At 34.6% G+C, this 13,852-nt stretch overlaps 1 protein-coding gene across 2 annotated transcripts in view; it reads left to right on the plus strand.

The window, feature by feature from the left end:
• RALGAPA1 (Ral GTPase activating protein catalytic subunit alpha 1) overlaps positions 1–13,852 on the plus strand; it is a 131,318-nt gene that overhangs the window by 97,705 nt on the left and 19,761 nt on the right. For both annotated transcript variants that reach the window (XM_053944606.1, XM_053944607.1), the window contains exon 38: positions 266–393. In XM_053944606.1, coding sequence (XP_053800581.1) covers positions 266–393 — 128 coding nt within the window. The remainder of the gene's footprint in view (positions 1–265; positions 394–13,852) is intronic.

Here is a 13,852-nt window from a genome sequence, read left to right on the forward strand (position 1 = left end):
ACAATCTTTGATGAGACATTCAAATAGTTACTTAATTTTTTTCAAATGCTGTGTTATCTGTTGCCAAGGATATCAAGCAGTTATATGGCTGTATATTTCCACAAGAGAAAAGGTCTGACTTGCAACACAATAACTGGTTTGATTATCTAGCAAAGAGGAGGGAAAAAGACATATATTTGAGTGCTCAATTGTTAATGTTGATTGCTAATTGTTATAGCTATGATCTTGTCTTGCTTTATGTTGAACTTCTTAATTTTTTATTCAGGTTCCATTTTTTGGTCCACTCTTTGATGGTGCTATTGTGAATGGAAAAATTCTGCCTATTATGGTTCGCGCAACAGCTATAAATGCAAGCCGTGCGTTGAAATCATTAATCCCATTATACCAAAACTTGTATCCTTTCACTCAAATGGTTTCCAAGGCATATACATTCCCTTGCAGTTCTACAGATATGATATTCATGGCATTTTTTTCTTTTTTTCAGATTAATATAGGGAATTTTTTTTTAACGGTGATGTTGCCTTTAGGGAACTTAAAACCATAGAAGAGCATTCAGATGAAGACCAGATTTTTTAAATTAAATAAACAATAGATGAAGTGCTGAAAAATTGCTTGTTTACTAATGTTTTGTAGCACAGACTTGTCATTTTTTGTTAACAAAATTATTTTAATGACCGTTTTGTGAATAGTCTTTCTAAAATAGCAATACCATGATGTTAATAATCTTTCTTTCCTTAAGATATTAAGTATTTATCCAGTATTAGTGTGACTTAGTTTTATTTTCTAGTTCCAATAATGCTGCTTTTCTTCAAGGTGAGAAGTTTATGAAATTTCCGTCACACAGATTTTGTTACTCAGCTCAGAACACAAAGTTGATCTCAAAATCATGTTAGTATCTTTGTAAATGTGTCAGAAAAGGCTGCATCTTTTCTGGTTTTGTTGTTGGAACTGAAATGGTATGTTTTGGAGGAGCTGCTCTTGGAAGAATAGATCTATCAACCATAAATTAAAAAACATAAGGTAAGTCAGTCACTTATACCCCTTTTCCGTACTTTAGATTGCGTTCTGTTAGTTAGATCAACAAGTTAAAATCATCATGTTAGTTAAATCATCAACAAATTTCTGAATTTCATAAACTGAAAGATAAGTTTAAATTTTGATCCAAAAGAATTCTGTTTTTAATTTCTAACCAAGCTGTAAATACTAGTTCTTGTCATGTGATAGGCTGTTGCTAAAACACTATTTTTTCTGTGACTGACTGTTAATATTTGCAGAGTTTTGGATTAGATATGATGAAATGGATTTAGGGATGAATGATGGATGTGTTTTATGTGATCACATTAAGTGATGTTTGTGCCATTTCTGTAGATGACACATGTTGATTCATTGTATTTTCATGTTTGGAAAGGTCCGATCTTTCTGTCATTACTCAAGTAATTTAGTCAAAGAATTTAAAATGTATTATCATTATCATCATCAACCATCAAAAGTGATGGTTTAGAGCATTATATTGATGTATAGCGATGAGCAATTGGAAAACAATTTACTTTGAAATCATAAACTTCCAGTACCAAAAAAAACCCCACAGACTTGTATGTTTAAACTTTACAGAATATGAAAGGTTTATTACATTCCTTGGACATAGCTTACCAGCTCAATGTATAGGAATTGGCCAGTTCCATGGAGTTGTGCACTGCATTTGTAATTCAGTTTTCCAAATTGTACTTTTTAGTATGCATCAGAGCACAGCATGTCATTTATGACATAATGTGGACTCCACTAAAATGCTGATAATATGTCTCCTGGAATGGTTAGCATAATAAGTGGGAAGCATTATGTGTATTTGATTTTAGATAGCATTGGTTGGTAGGTTTCATGTCATCACTTGGTAAGCTTAAAAAGTACCAGTTGACTGGACACTGATATTAAAGGGTGCCTTTCTTAAGTTGTCAGTTGTTGCCACAATCAGTAGAATTCTTTTTCCGTCTGGTTTGGAGTATCTTATATTTACTGTTCAGCATAGTAATCTAAAAATTAAAATGGGGTTGTGGGAAGTTCTTTAAAACCTGTTTGCTTGGTGTGAAATTAAAAAAAAGATCTACAAACTTTCCTAGCTTGAATTAGGCTCTGATGGAGTCAGTTGTGTCAGTAGAAAACAGCAAAAAATGCTAAACTTCAAAGTCTGGTGTAAGTCTCAGTGGTATAAAAACCTCTTGATTAAAAATGTCATGGACATGCTCTTGGTGTTCAACCCATGGCCAGACTTGAGGTCAAGAAGGAATTTCCCTCACACAAGAATAGCTAAGAGTGGTGGATGTTTCCTGTAACATGGACATGGTCTGTTATCTAGGAACATTTGAAAGTTGAATCTAATTATGTTCCTGTGACAGCAGGGAGTTGAAGACGTCAAGGACTGTATTGTCTCCTGCTTTTTTTCCTCTGGGATATTTTAGCTATGGCTGCAGCAGTTCACTTTTGGCTTTTAAGTTTGTAATAGAGTAAAGGATGTGAGGAACAGGCATATTTTATGGTCTGTGGTTAAGTAGCTTTTCTGGAGACACTACCGGAATTAATGTCTCTTGTGGAAGACAGACAGGATTCACTAATCAAGATGGCCTTTTCTTCTGTTGGAATATTTCTGCAGCAAAGAAAAAGAGGGCTCAGAGTGGTGAAAACAATACATTTGAAGAGGGAGGAAAAAGGGAACAAAAGTGCTATTTTTCAGAAAGTACAGGAAATGGAAAAGTGAATCTGATGATCAAGGATTTCCACAAGTCCAGGACCATAACAGTGTCAGTGAAAGAGAATCCTGAAGTGATGTTCTTGAAACTGATCTTCATTTACTTACTTACAAATCTCTAATATACTGAGCAGTGTTAGTTTATTAGGAATTTGGATGATAGTTAATAGATATCCAGTTGAATGTGGATGCCAAGGGCACAAGAGTGCTTGAGACTTGTCAAAGAAAACAGATGTCAGGCACTACATTTCTGTATTAGCCTTTCTTTTTACAGTAGTAGACCAGCAGAAGTAGTTAATTTCAAAGCCAGCATGAGTGTATGGATGTCTCTCTGCCTGCAGGTGTGTGCTTTGTTTTCTGGTAGTGTGTAATACTTGGTGGGCACTTTTTGACTTAATAGAGAGCTAACGATATATATGTAGGCCTGTGATTATCCATTTTTGAAGAATGTTTATAACATCACATTGTAGATCTTGTGGTGATGGATCACTGTAAGCTCTTAATTAAACTAAGACTCTGTTGATTTGCTTGTGTATGAGATGGGGAAAAATTGGCACTGAGTTTGGCCCTCCTACTTCTAAGGAGAGCTTATCTACCCTTTGAGACAGTGCATTTTCTAAGTGCAGACCTGACTGAAAAAATCAGCTGTCATTTGCAATCAGCAGGGATATTCAGTCCTCTTCACGTAACCTGATTGCAACCTTTTCCTTAATGCACGGGTCTGTTAATCACAGTGTGGCAATGGCAGTATGTGTGAATGCTATAATAATGGTTGCATGGATACCAGAAATTCTGGTCATCTCCCTCTTACAGTCTTCTCCATCTTGGAGTATGTGTTTCTGAGACTGACATATTCTGTCAATCACCTTCCTCTTTCTGACGTTATTTTGACATTTCTGATAGCATACTTAGATAGCAAAACACTTTAAAGATTTTATTTGGTTAATGATTTTAAAGGTTTTATCTGCTCTGTGGTTTTATTCTTTGCTCAGGATACTATATATTTCCATATTATCATGTTCTAAGATTAAAAATTTACTAAATTTATCAGCAAACATTAGTCATGCATGGCAGGTGTCCTGATTTTTTTGATTCTTGACACACTCATTGCTGCAGCTGTGTGAAGAGAATATTGCTATTTTGGGTGGAGTTTTTACAGTGGTGTGTGGAATTTGCTTTAGTTTCTCCTTCAAGGATTCTTTGGTCCCCAGTAATTTTTGGTAGCCTGGCTCTCTTGTATGAATACCCACTCAGGAAGAGGTGGCATACATACAGACAGAAGCACAAAATACTCGTGGTGTCCTGCTAATGAAGCAGCAGTAACCCCCTCTCTGTCTCATAGCTGATGTATTTCTTCTCCTCATTGCATTTGCCATTGTCTTAAGAAATGTATGTGTATCTCCTGAGTATGCTCATGGTGCACATATGTTGGGAAAACTTCTAAAACTCAAAAATGAAGATGTAATAATGGGACTAAATGTTGAGAACAGTCGTTTTCACTATGATGTAGAATAAGAAGGACAATATTTAGGGATTGTTAAATACTCTTTACTTAGTGAATTGCATTGAAATTCTTGATATGAAGAGTTTTATTCATGGCTCATGTCTCAGACCAAGCATTTTGTCACATTCTGAATTCAGAATCAACCTTGTGTGGGAAATTGATCAATACTAAGTATTTGGAACAACAGAAATTGTGGCTTCATATAAAATTTTGTTTGAACTTCCTGAATAAACAGCAGACGTCAGCCAGATGCCAAGAGGTACATCTTGACATAGTAGGCACCTTCAGTGATCCAACTTTTTACAATTACTGCAACAAAGCAGGACAAATACTAGATAGAAACCTTGTAAGAGTGAAATTGCAATTGTGAAGAAAGTAAGTGCCACTTTTTTCATTGTACACAAATTCTGGAGTGTTGACAATTATTCCAAACTTCAGATAGTGCAATTCAGAAACTCTGTCTTACATAGTATTCCCCTGTTGTAGATGCTACCTAAGACACACAGTAAAAAGCTAAATCCTCTTTAGCATCTTTTAAATCTGAAATTTATAGATATTTTAGAATACCTGGAATATGCATGACTGTTTTATCCTTAATCATCATAGCATAATTTTCACTTCTTTCTAATAATCTGCAAAGTTTTGATTTTTTTTTTTTGTCACATGTAACCAATTCATTTAAATAGCAAAAAACAATCCCGCTTTAATTATTCCATCTAAAAATGTTATAGAGTAAATCTTAATTGGAATGATTGGATTGGATTGGACATCCTCCTAACTTTCTTGATATTGTATGACTAATCAGTTGGTACTTCATGTATTGTAGCTAATCTTTTGATAGTTGTCTTCTAGAGAAAGGGAAGGAATTAACCCCGTATGGTGTCTGAAAAGGCAGTAACTTATTTATGAATAAAGTAATGTCTATGAGTGGTTTGTTAAAAGTTTGCCCTGTAATAGAAGCAGATCACTCAGAAAAAGCTTTTTTTCTTGAGGTGATACTCAACTGCCCCAAGAAAGGGTTTTATTAGAGCTGGTAGTGTTGCTGTTTGTTGTTCCTGCTTGACCATCTCCTGCCTGAAGTTAGAATGGCAGGCCCTGGAAAAGTGAAGTGTTCTTTATTACTGGCATACAGTGAGCAAAGGGTATTCTTCAGACTTCTGGCTACATTTGTTTCATTTTTAATTAAGAATATTTGTTGTATTTGATTTTTCAAACTGTAACTTGTAAAGATTTTGAAGATTTCTCATTTGTACAGAAACTTAGAAGTTAAAACTGGATAGCAGTGATTTTGGCAGTGCCAGTTTCCCTTTCTCCAGGAAGTTTTCTATCTTAAAGCTGCATGAGCTCCAAGGAAAAAAGTGAATAGAGTGGCACTGCATCAGTGACAACTGTGTATCAAATGGAAGAGGCATAAGGGTTGCTCACTCTCATAGTATTGGTGTAGTGAAAGGAATAATGCATGAAATTATGATTGCTCTTCTCATATTTTCTGGTTTAGAATTTTTTTTTTATCTGGCATATGCCAAGAGTCTGGAAAGTTTGCTGTATTTCTGGCAAAATGTTTTTGATACAGGACGTTTAATAAGATTTTAACATACCTCTTACTCTTTTTTTTTTTTCCTGTCATCACAGGTGAGAAACTACCAACATTAAAAATAATGCTTGGTACTCTTTTTTTTAAACTACTTTATATATTTTATACAAATAATTACAGATTTCAGAATTTCAGTGCATATTTATTCCATTCCTGATGACTACTGTTGTAGCCTTGTTTGATATGATTTCAAGTAAGAGACATGGATGAGTTTGTCATATGACCCCTGCTGTTTTTTCCAGAAGAAAATGCAGTTATTTCTGAAATCTATTTTACTGTTTAGCAGTGGAAATTGTTTTCCTAGTTCAAGCAAGACTCATAAGATACAGAATCTGATGTTCGGACTTTCCTGTACTTTGAATTGCTCTGGGTGTTCTCCCAGATCCTAGTTCTGCTGACAACTTATTTGATATTTTAATAATTATAAATGTGACTGATTAATTAAATGCCTGCATACAATGACATAACATGAAAAACTGAAGATTTCCAAGATGTGTAGAAGTATATGATCGTTTTAATGAACTCTTCAGGTATTTTGGTTTTAAGGAATCATGTAGCAGTTTTTCTGCACATTATAAGAAACCTAAATATAAAAGTATTAGATCTCTATATATATCTATATAGAATTCTGTCTCTGTGTGTGTGTCTCACTGTAGGTATGCAATGACTGTAATAGCTATATCTTTACCTTTACTCTACTTTTCCTCTGAAGTAATATGTCAAATTAATGTATTTTCCTGTGATTTCACAAGTATTTCTGAACAAAAAGAGGCTGTTGTAAGGAAAATTGCTGGGAAAATACCAGAAAGATGTAATACCAGATTACTTGTATGGCCATGAATGGCTAAAGTGCTCAGAATGACAGACCACTAATGCCAAAAAACCCAAAATGCCCAGTACTTAAATAACTGCTGCATTTAAGAATGTTCATGTTCAAGATTAATGTTTTAATATGTTATACAGAAAATTAGTACAGTTTCAAATATCTTATGTAAAGGAATTGGCACAGTGGCAATGCAGTGTAATAGAATAATCTAAAATAACTTCTGTATGAATAACATCATGTTGAAGTTTGCCCAATTAAAAAAAAAAAAAAAAAAGGCTAAATGAAAAAAGAGCTAAGATTCCAAAGCATAAATTGTGCTATTTATGTTCGTTAAGTATGGTTTGAAATCCTGTCTTAGGGACATCTTGCCTAACTATATATCTCATGCTGCTCAGTAAATGAGAAGAGTATTGATTGGCATATGCTGCTTAAATCGATCACCTTGACAGCCAGAATTACAGTAATCTGTAGTATTAATGACTATCTTTCAAGCCTTGGTACCTCTCCTTTGCTTGTCTCATCATGCCTCAGTTCTGTTTGAAGTGCATTTTCTTGAAACCTCTGGTTTTGTCAGGATAGGTACTTTTGTAGGGTTTTTTGTCCCCTGAGTCCAATTTATTGGCTTGATCATGCAATTAGGGTTAAAATGCAACACCAGGGAGCAAAAGCAGGCAGTGTTCTGGGTAACAATTGGATCTCAGAGGTAGTGCAAGCCTGTTCTCAGCCATCATTTATTAGTTACCTGTTGAAAGAATAGGATTGTTTTGCAATGAATAATTCCAAAGCATCACTTAAATGCCTTTGATTTTAGCCACTAGAGACAGCTGATTGAGCCAACATTTGTGATAGGCTTTTAAACTCTTGCCTTCGTGTTTGTCATATAGACACTTCAAATAACTTCTAGTGAAATACTTGCAGATGTGTGTACCAAGCTGCTGTGTCTGCTACATTTTCATCTAGTGAATATAATTTCACAAAATTTCACTCGGTTTTCATGTATTTTTAATGTGAGGAGTAAGTTGAAGTGTGACATTGTATTGTTGATCACAACTCCTTGAGTGTGATCATCCAGACAATTCCTGATCCACCAAGTGGTCCATCCATCAAATCCATGTCTCTCAAATTTAGGAACAAGGGTATCAGTGTCAGGTGCTTTGCACAGATCCAGGTAGATGACATCAGTTACTCTTGGCTCATGTACCAGTGCTGTAACACTGCTGTAGAAGGCCAGCAAATTTGTGCATGATTTGTCCAACGTTGGCTGTCTCATATCACCACCTTATTTCCCAGTGTGTCTTAGTATAGTTCCCAGAAAGATCTGCTCCATGACCTTTGCAGGCATTAAAGTGAAACTGCCTGACCTGAAGCATGTTAAAGGGGTACAGTTTAAGCACAAGTATTTAATAGTGCTGTTGTTATCACAAGATATCTACACCATATATCAGTCAGCAGTACAGCTTTATTTATTAGATACTTTTCTGTAATGAAGTATATGAGACTCTCTTGAAAGTGGTAAAAACACAAAATATAAAGTTAGCAAAACTGATTGACTGTAGTAATGTTGTTTTCTGCTATTAATTGCATTATAAAGACCTGAGTGCTCTGTTGATGTTGTAGACACTTATGGGGGAGACTCAAATCTTTTTGTACTGTTTGGAAAAATATATTCTAGATTCTTTTACTTCTACGTTCTTTCATAAATATAATTTACCCATCTGAAGGAGAAATATTGGTTCTACTGATTTCTCAAAAATATGGGTAGGCTTATGCTGGTGGTATTCTGTTTTAGGATAGAAGGAGGGTAGTGAGCTATCCTGAAAAGCAGTGATCTGCTTTATCAGCCTCTTTATCAGCCTCTAGAACTTCTGAGTCTGGATATGTCATTACAGATCCCCTGAGGGAAGGGAATTTTTCTTGTTACAACATATTTTTAAGGGAGGAAATTTTTGCATGTTGTTAGCTGAAAGTTAGTAGTGGAATCACTCTTTCATTATAAAATGTTTTTTTAAAGTCTATAAATCCCTTTTTAAAAAATAAATTTTGCAGGGAGAAGGCTACAAGTCCTTAAACTGGAATGAAAAAGATAAACTAATCCAATGTTACACAGAGTTGATTGCCTTGTGTGTAACACAAACTGACAGGTTTTTTGTTAATACCTACTTAACCTTATTAATTAATTAAACATTTTGGGTAACAAAAGCCCTTTGTTAAAATGTTAAGACTCTTGCCCCCTTAAGGTGTTAAAATTCATACAGATTTCTTTGATAGCTCTCAGAAGTCTGTGAATAAAAGCATAGAAGATAAAACAATTTTTCCTGACATTCCTAAGATGTAAAGAAATAATTTTAAACTATTTAAGCCCTGGTTTTACATTGCAAAAAACAGCATTGTGTATTGGTTTAATCCTTTTCTTTTCATAAATTCATAACAGATAAGGGATGTGCAAACAACTTGCAAGGCTTGTATTTTAAAACACTAAAAGCCATGTATATATAAAAATAAGTAAGTGGCATTCCATATGGTTGATTCTGATATTTAAATTGGTGGGAAGTGTGGGAGATTATTTATAACAACCAAAACTGGCAAAACCATAACGGTTTTGAGATAAGAGTGATGTTTTGGGGTGAGTTGAATAAGATATTGGCAAACTGTTTCTGCATCATTCTGCATATGGTAATCAAAACAGTTGGGGCATGCTTTCCTGTGCCAACAGAGGGATTAGAAGATCATAGGTACAAAAAAAAAAAAAATAGATTAATAGAAACTAGCACATTGGTTGGCTTCATCCTCCTACAGGTCTGTATTTCAGTTACTGAAAAAGGGCTCGTATATAACATCTAGCGGTATGTGGAAATATCTAGCCGGAGATGGAATGCACTTCATGTAAAAATATTTACCAGTGTCAACATTATAACAAAAAAGATTATAGTTTATTCTGTATTTGCCATGTAGTAGAAAAATGGAATAAGCTAACATAAAGCAAGGATTAAAAGTTAGTGTTACAGTAATTGGAGTTACCATATGGCAATCCGAAGGACGTGAGTCCTAATCATAGCCTGGCCAATCAAATTAATCTCAATATACTTTTCTAGACATCGAGAAAATAGTTTAATTGCCGATTAGCTGCAGCTGAATAAATCCATGGGTCACAAATACATCTATCTCCTTCTGAATGCTTCTCCTCCCAAACACAGAAGAATGCATGCTATTAGAAAATCGTTTAATTTCAGCTTGCTAAACCATAGTTACCATCCATCTGTTCATGCCAATTGTGGAAAAAGGTCAGTTTTCAGCAAAGCCATGCACTTCACAGAAGGTATGTGAAGTGAAATTTCACAGGGGACATGATGGATCCTGATTCCTAGTGATAAACCTTAGGGGCCAGCAGGGTTGGCATATGGTTCAGCATGATATGAAGGCTTGGGTTCCCTGGCTTTACTTCTTTGGCGTGGAACTGATAAAACCTGGCTCTTAAGTATTGTTTCACTGGACACCAATCATGGGCAGCAGGAACTGCCCACTTAACTCTCTGTGGGAAGGAAGCCCAGGCTGTGTTCACAATAGTACCATTGTAGTGCTGCAGACTGCTCTCAACAGCTTGACGGCATTAGGGAGGGGAGCAATTAGCTACTTTGCTAATTGCTGTTCAAAATATTAATAAAAAGGGAAATAACTGAAAATTAATATTTGTTTCCTTCATTTAAATGGAAGCCTGACTTTGAGTTTTTAAAATCATTCTTAAAATTGACTTAAGCTCTCCAAAGAGGCTTATAAGTAGATTATCTGCTACTGGTAGTGCAGCAACCCAAGATAAAGAGAAAACATTCTCATCAACTATAAAATTTCTAAAAGGTAGTTGTAAAGTTCATTAAAGTACAGATTTGAGTTAATGACAGAATTTCTCATTAGAGAAGTTTCCTTTGTTACTAGTAGTGTGGTATGGAAAATGAATACATACCTGTATGTGTAGTCTTTTTACTGGAGAGTATTTAATATTAATATAATTTTTATTTGGAATTTTGCAGTTTGGAGTGATTTCTTCATGAAAATGCATTTGCTGTTTTTCTCATCAAATAATATGTCTGTATATGCAGAGAAGGTATTTAAAGTAGAAATTTAAATACTTGAATGTATGAAAACAGTGAGCTTAAGCATTCATGCTAATACCAGAGAGTAGAGAATTAGTTTTGATTCTGTATTCTTTACACCTATCAATCTTAATTACTAGAGTTAAAACTGATGTAGTGCCAGATTTTACAATGAGGATGAATTCCTCTCCCAACATCAGGAGTTAGTTTGTGGGGTTGTAGTTCCCCTCTGGCCTATGGTTTTCCTCATTTGTTGCAGTCATCACTTCAGCCCAAACCTTAACATCTTTTGTTGGTATGTTTGGTACAACAGCTTTACTAAATTTCAGTCCCATGGCCGGTGGTCCTGCACCTCCCCTGCTGCCTCCTGCAAACCCACAGCTGCCAGGTGACCACAGGAGCAGCGCTCCGTCACTCCAGAGAGAGCCTAAAGCAGTGGCAGCTGTAATGGGCTTCAAAACAATTAGCACAACATACCTTATGGATTCATTGATTCCCATCTTGGATACATTAGTAAGACAAATGCTCCCTGTAAGTTGGAGTGGGAATTCTGCCTGCATATGGGCTTCAGCCTTTTTTCTTCACTATTTTGTTTTCATGTCCATAGCCTGTTACTAAAACATGGATGAGTGTAGTATTTTTAAATACTATCATTATTCTTCTAAAAACCCAGGCAAAGTTGTGCTGAGGTATTCATCCTTCCCATCCTGGTAGCTGTTTGATCTGACTTTTTAACTTCATGCTAAAATGCAGTTCAGGGTTGGTAGAACCAACAATACACTATAAATGGTACCAAAACTGATGCTTTCTGCTATACGTTAGTATTAGTATGCTCCTGCTATAGTTCAAGCAGATAATTCATTGAATGCCCATTCTTCTTCTTACTGCAGAGTAGATTATATTTAAGTCAAGATTAATGGATAGATTCTGATGTTAAACCCCAGTCTCTGAGCCTTTTGTTCCCTAGAGGCATATAGTGCATTAGTTTAAGCCAATGTGCTGCTTATCATAGATACTCTGACACTGTCTTAAATGACAGTTTACTGTACTTTGTAGCTGCTTACTCTGGTAATAAAATCACTATATTGTGTTCTTGATAATTACAATATTAAATAGAAACTTAATTGGATTACTGCACATTTAGATACAGATAGTTCTTAAGTAATTGTCCACTGTAAAATTTCTGATACTCATTTTTTCTCTCATGCAGTGTGTTCTGTCAGAGTCTAAGCTTAATATGTAGTTCAGTCACCTTAGATGAAAAAGTGCTGAAAAGGCATCTGCAGTGGGATTTTTTGGTGCAAATGAGTATCTTTTATCATACAAGTTTTCACTTGAACCTTTGTTGGTTTTTGAATCCTTCCATAAGATGTTCCTATTTGCCAAAGTCCTTAAAATAAAATAACTTCTGGGTTCTATGGAGTTGAAGAATTGAATAAGTAATCTTAATTCAGATATTTTTTCCCTTAATTTTGAAATTCCAAGAAATCTGAGCATAATTTTTGTCATTTTTGCTGCCTAAGCAGATGAACAGAATTAGAGTTAATTCAGTAAAGTATATTTTTTTTATTACTATCTTAAAAAGAACCCAAACTTTTTAATATAATTAGTTTTTGTGTAGTTTATATGCTAAAGAATATACTGAAATTAAAATTTATTTTTGGTTCAGTTCACTTGCACTTTAATTCTACATATCTTTATAAGCTTTCTGTAAAGAACCTTGGTGCAGAGTGGTTACATTTTTTAGTTTCATAATTGAGTGTTTTAAGTGGTTAAGCGTAGTCCAAATTTTATCCAATTCCAGCTTGTGTTAATGGTGCTCCACTCACACTGCCTTAGCACCTGTTATGGATTTTGAGTCATCTGGCAGCCCGTGGGACTTAGATAAAGAAGTACCAGGTGTCCTGCCTGTCTCTTAATTGAGACGCAATGTAAACAATATAGACTTGGCAATATGGTTATAGAAATGGATTAAAGCCCAGCTTTGTCTGCACTGATGAATCACAGCTTTTTCTTCCTAGAAGATGTTAGAAACCACTGATGAATTTAGTGAGCTGTAAGATTTTGTGGAACAGCATAAAAGTAAACAATGCATCAAGGATTTTCCTAGAAGGACAGTTTTGCAGAATGTTAAATGTGTTGAGTTTTTTAATGAAAATGTAAGCATCAAGTAGAATTTCGTGCAGTAATTTAGCAATTTTGAAACCACACACACTGTAAAAATTAAGATTCTTACATAAATTCAGATAAAGTCAATGCCTATCAATATGTAGTGTGTTGGTAAACTAGGCAGAAAACAATACCATTTATTTGGAAACACTCAATGGCTGCAACTTTACCTAGCCTACACTTACCTTGCAGGACTTTTTACCATATAACCATGGAGTATATATAATGTAAATTATATCCTTTAACTGTAAGATAAGCAATCTTAAATAAAAAATGTCCTCCAAATGGCAAAAATGCCTGATAACATTTAATTTATCACATATTTATTTAACTGTTCAATAGTATAAAAACTTCAAAGCAATTTTCATTGTATTTATTCAAAGGATGATGCAACTATGTTTTGGAAACAAATTGCAATATTTGGAATGACAGAATTAGTTTGTATAAATTTATCTGTTATATAGTCCCTTATTTTCTTAATGAAGAAATATACCTAAGAAATTGCCTTAAAAAGCCCTTTGCAGTTACAGCTTGAGTTAAAAAAGAATGTCATTAAATATGTTAGATAATACATTTTAGGCTTGCTTAAATTCTACAGTCTTGGTCTGTTACTTGTTTTTCATATACATTCTCATTTTACTAGTGAGATAGCTACATTAATTAGTAGATTGTAACATATACATTACTTATTAAAATTATTTCTTCGGGATAATTATAGAGCCCCTTCTGCGGGTTTAAAATGTTTTCATTAAATGCAACATACTAGTTTACTTTTGAAATACATTTTTCATTTCTCTGAGGTTTATATTCTATTTCTACAAGTAAGAAAATATATTGTTACATTTTCTTGCAGAAGAGCTGTCTTGAAAAAGTGGTTCAGTAGGAAAAAATCACCTTGGAAGACTATAAAAATTTTAATGCTTTCACCTGC

The sequence above is a fragment of the Vidua chalybeata genome, chromosome 6, assembly GCF_026979565.1.
Source record: "Vidua chalybeata isolate OUT-0048 chromosome 6, bVidCha1 merged haplotype, whole genome shotgun sequence".
Taxonomy (NCBI): domain Eukaryota; kingdom Metazoa; phylum Chordata; class Aves; order Passeriformes; family Viduidae; genus Vidua; species Vidua chalybeata.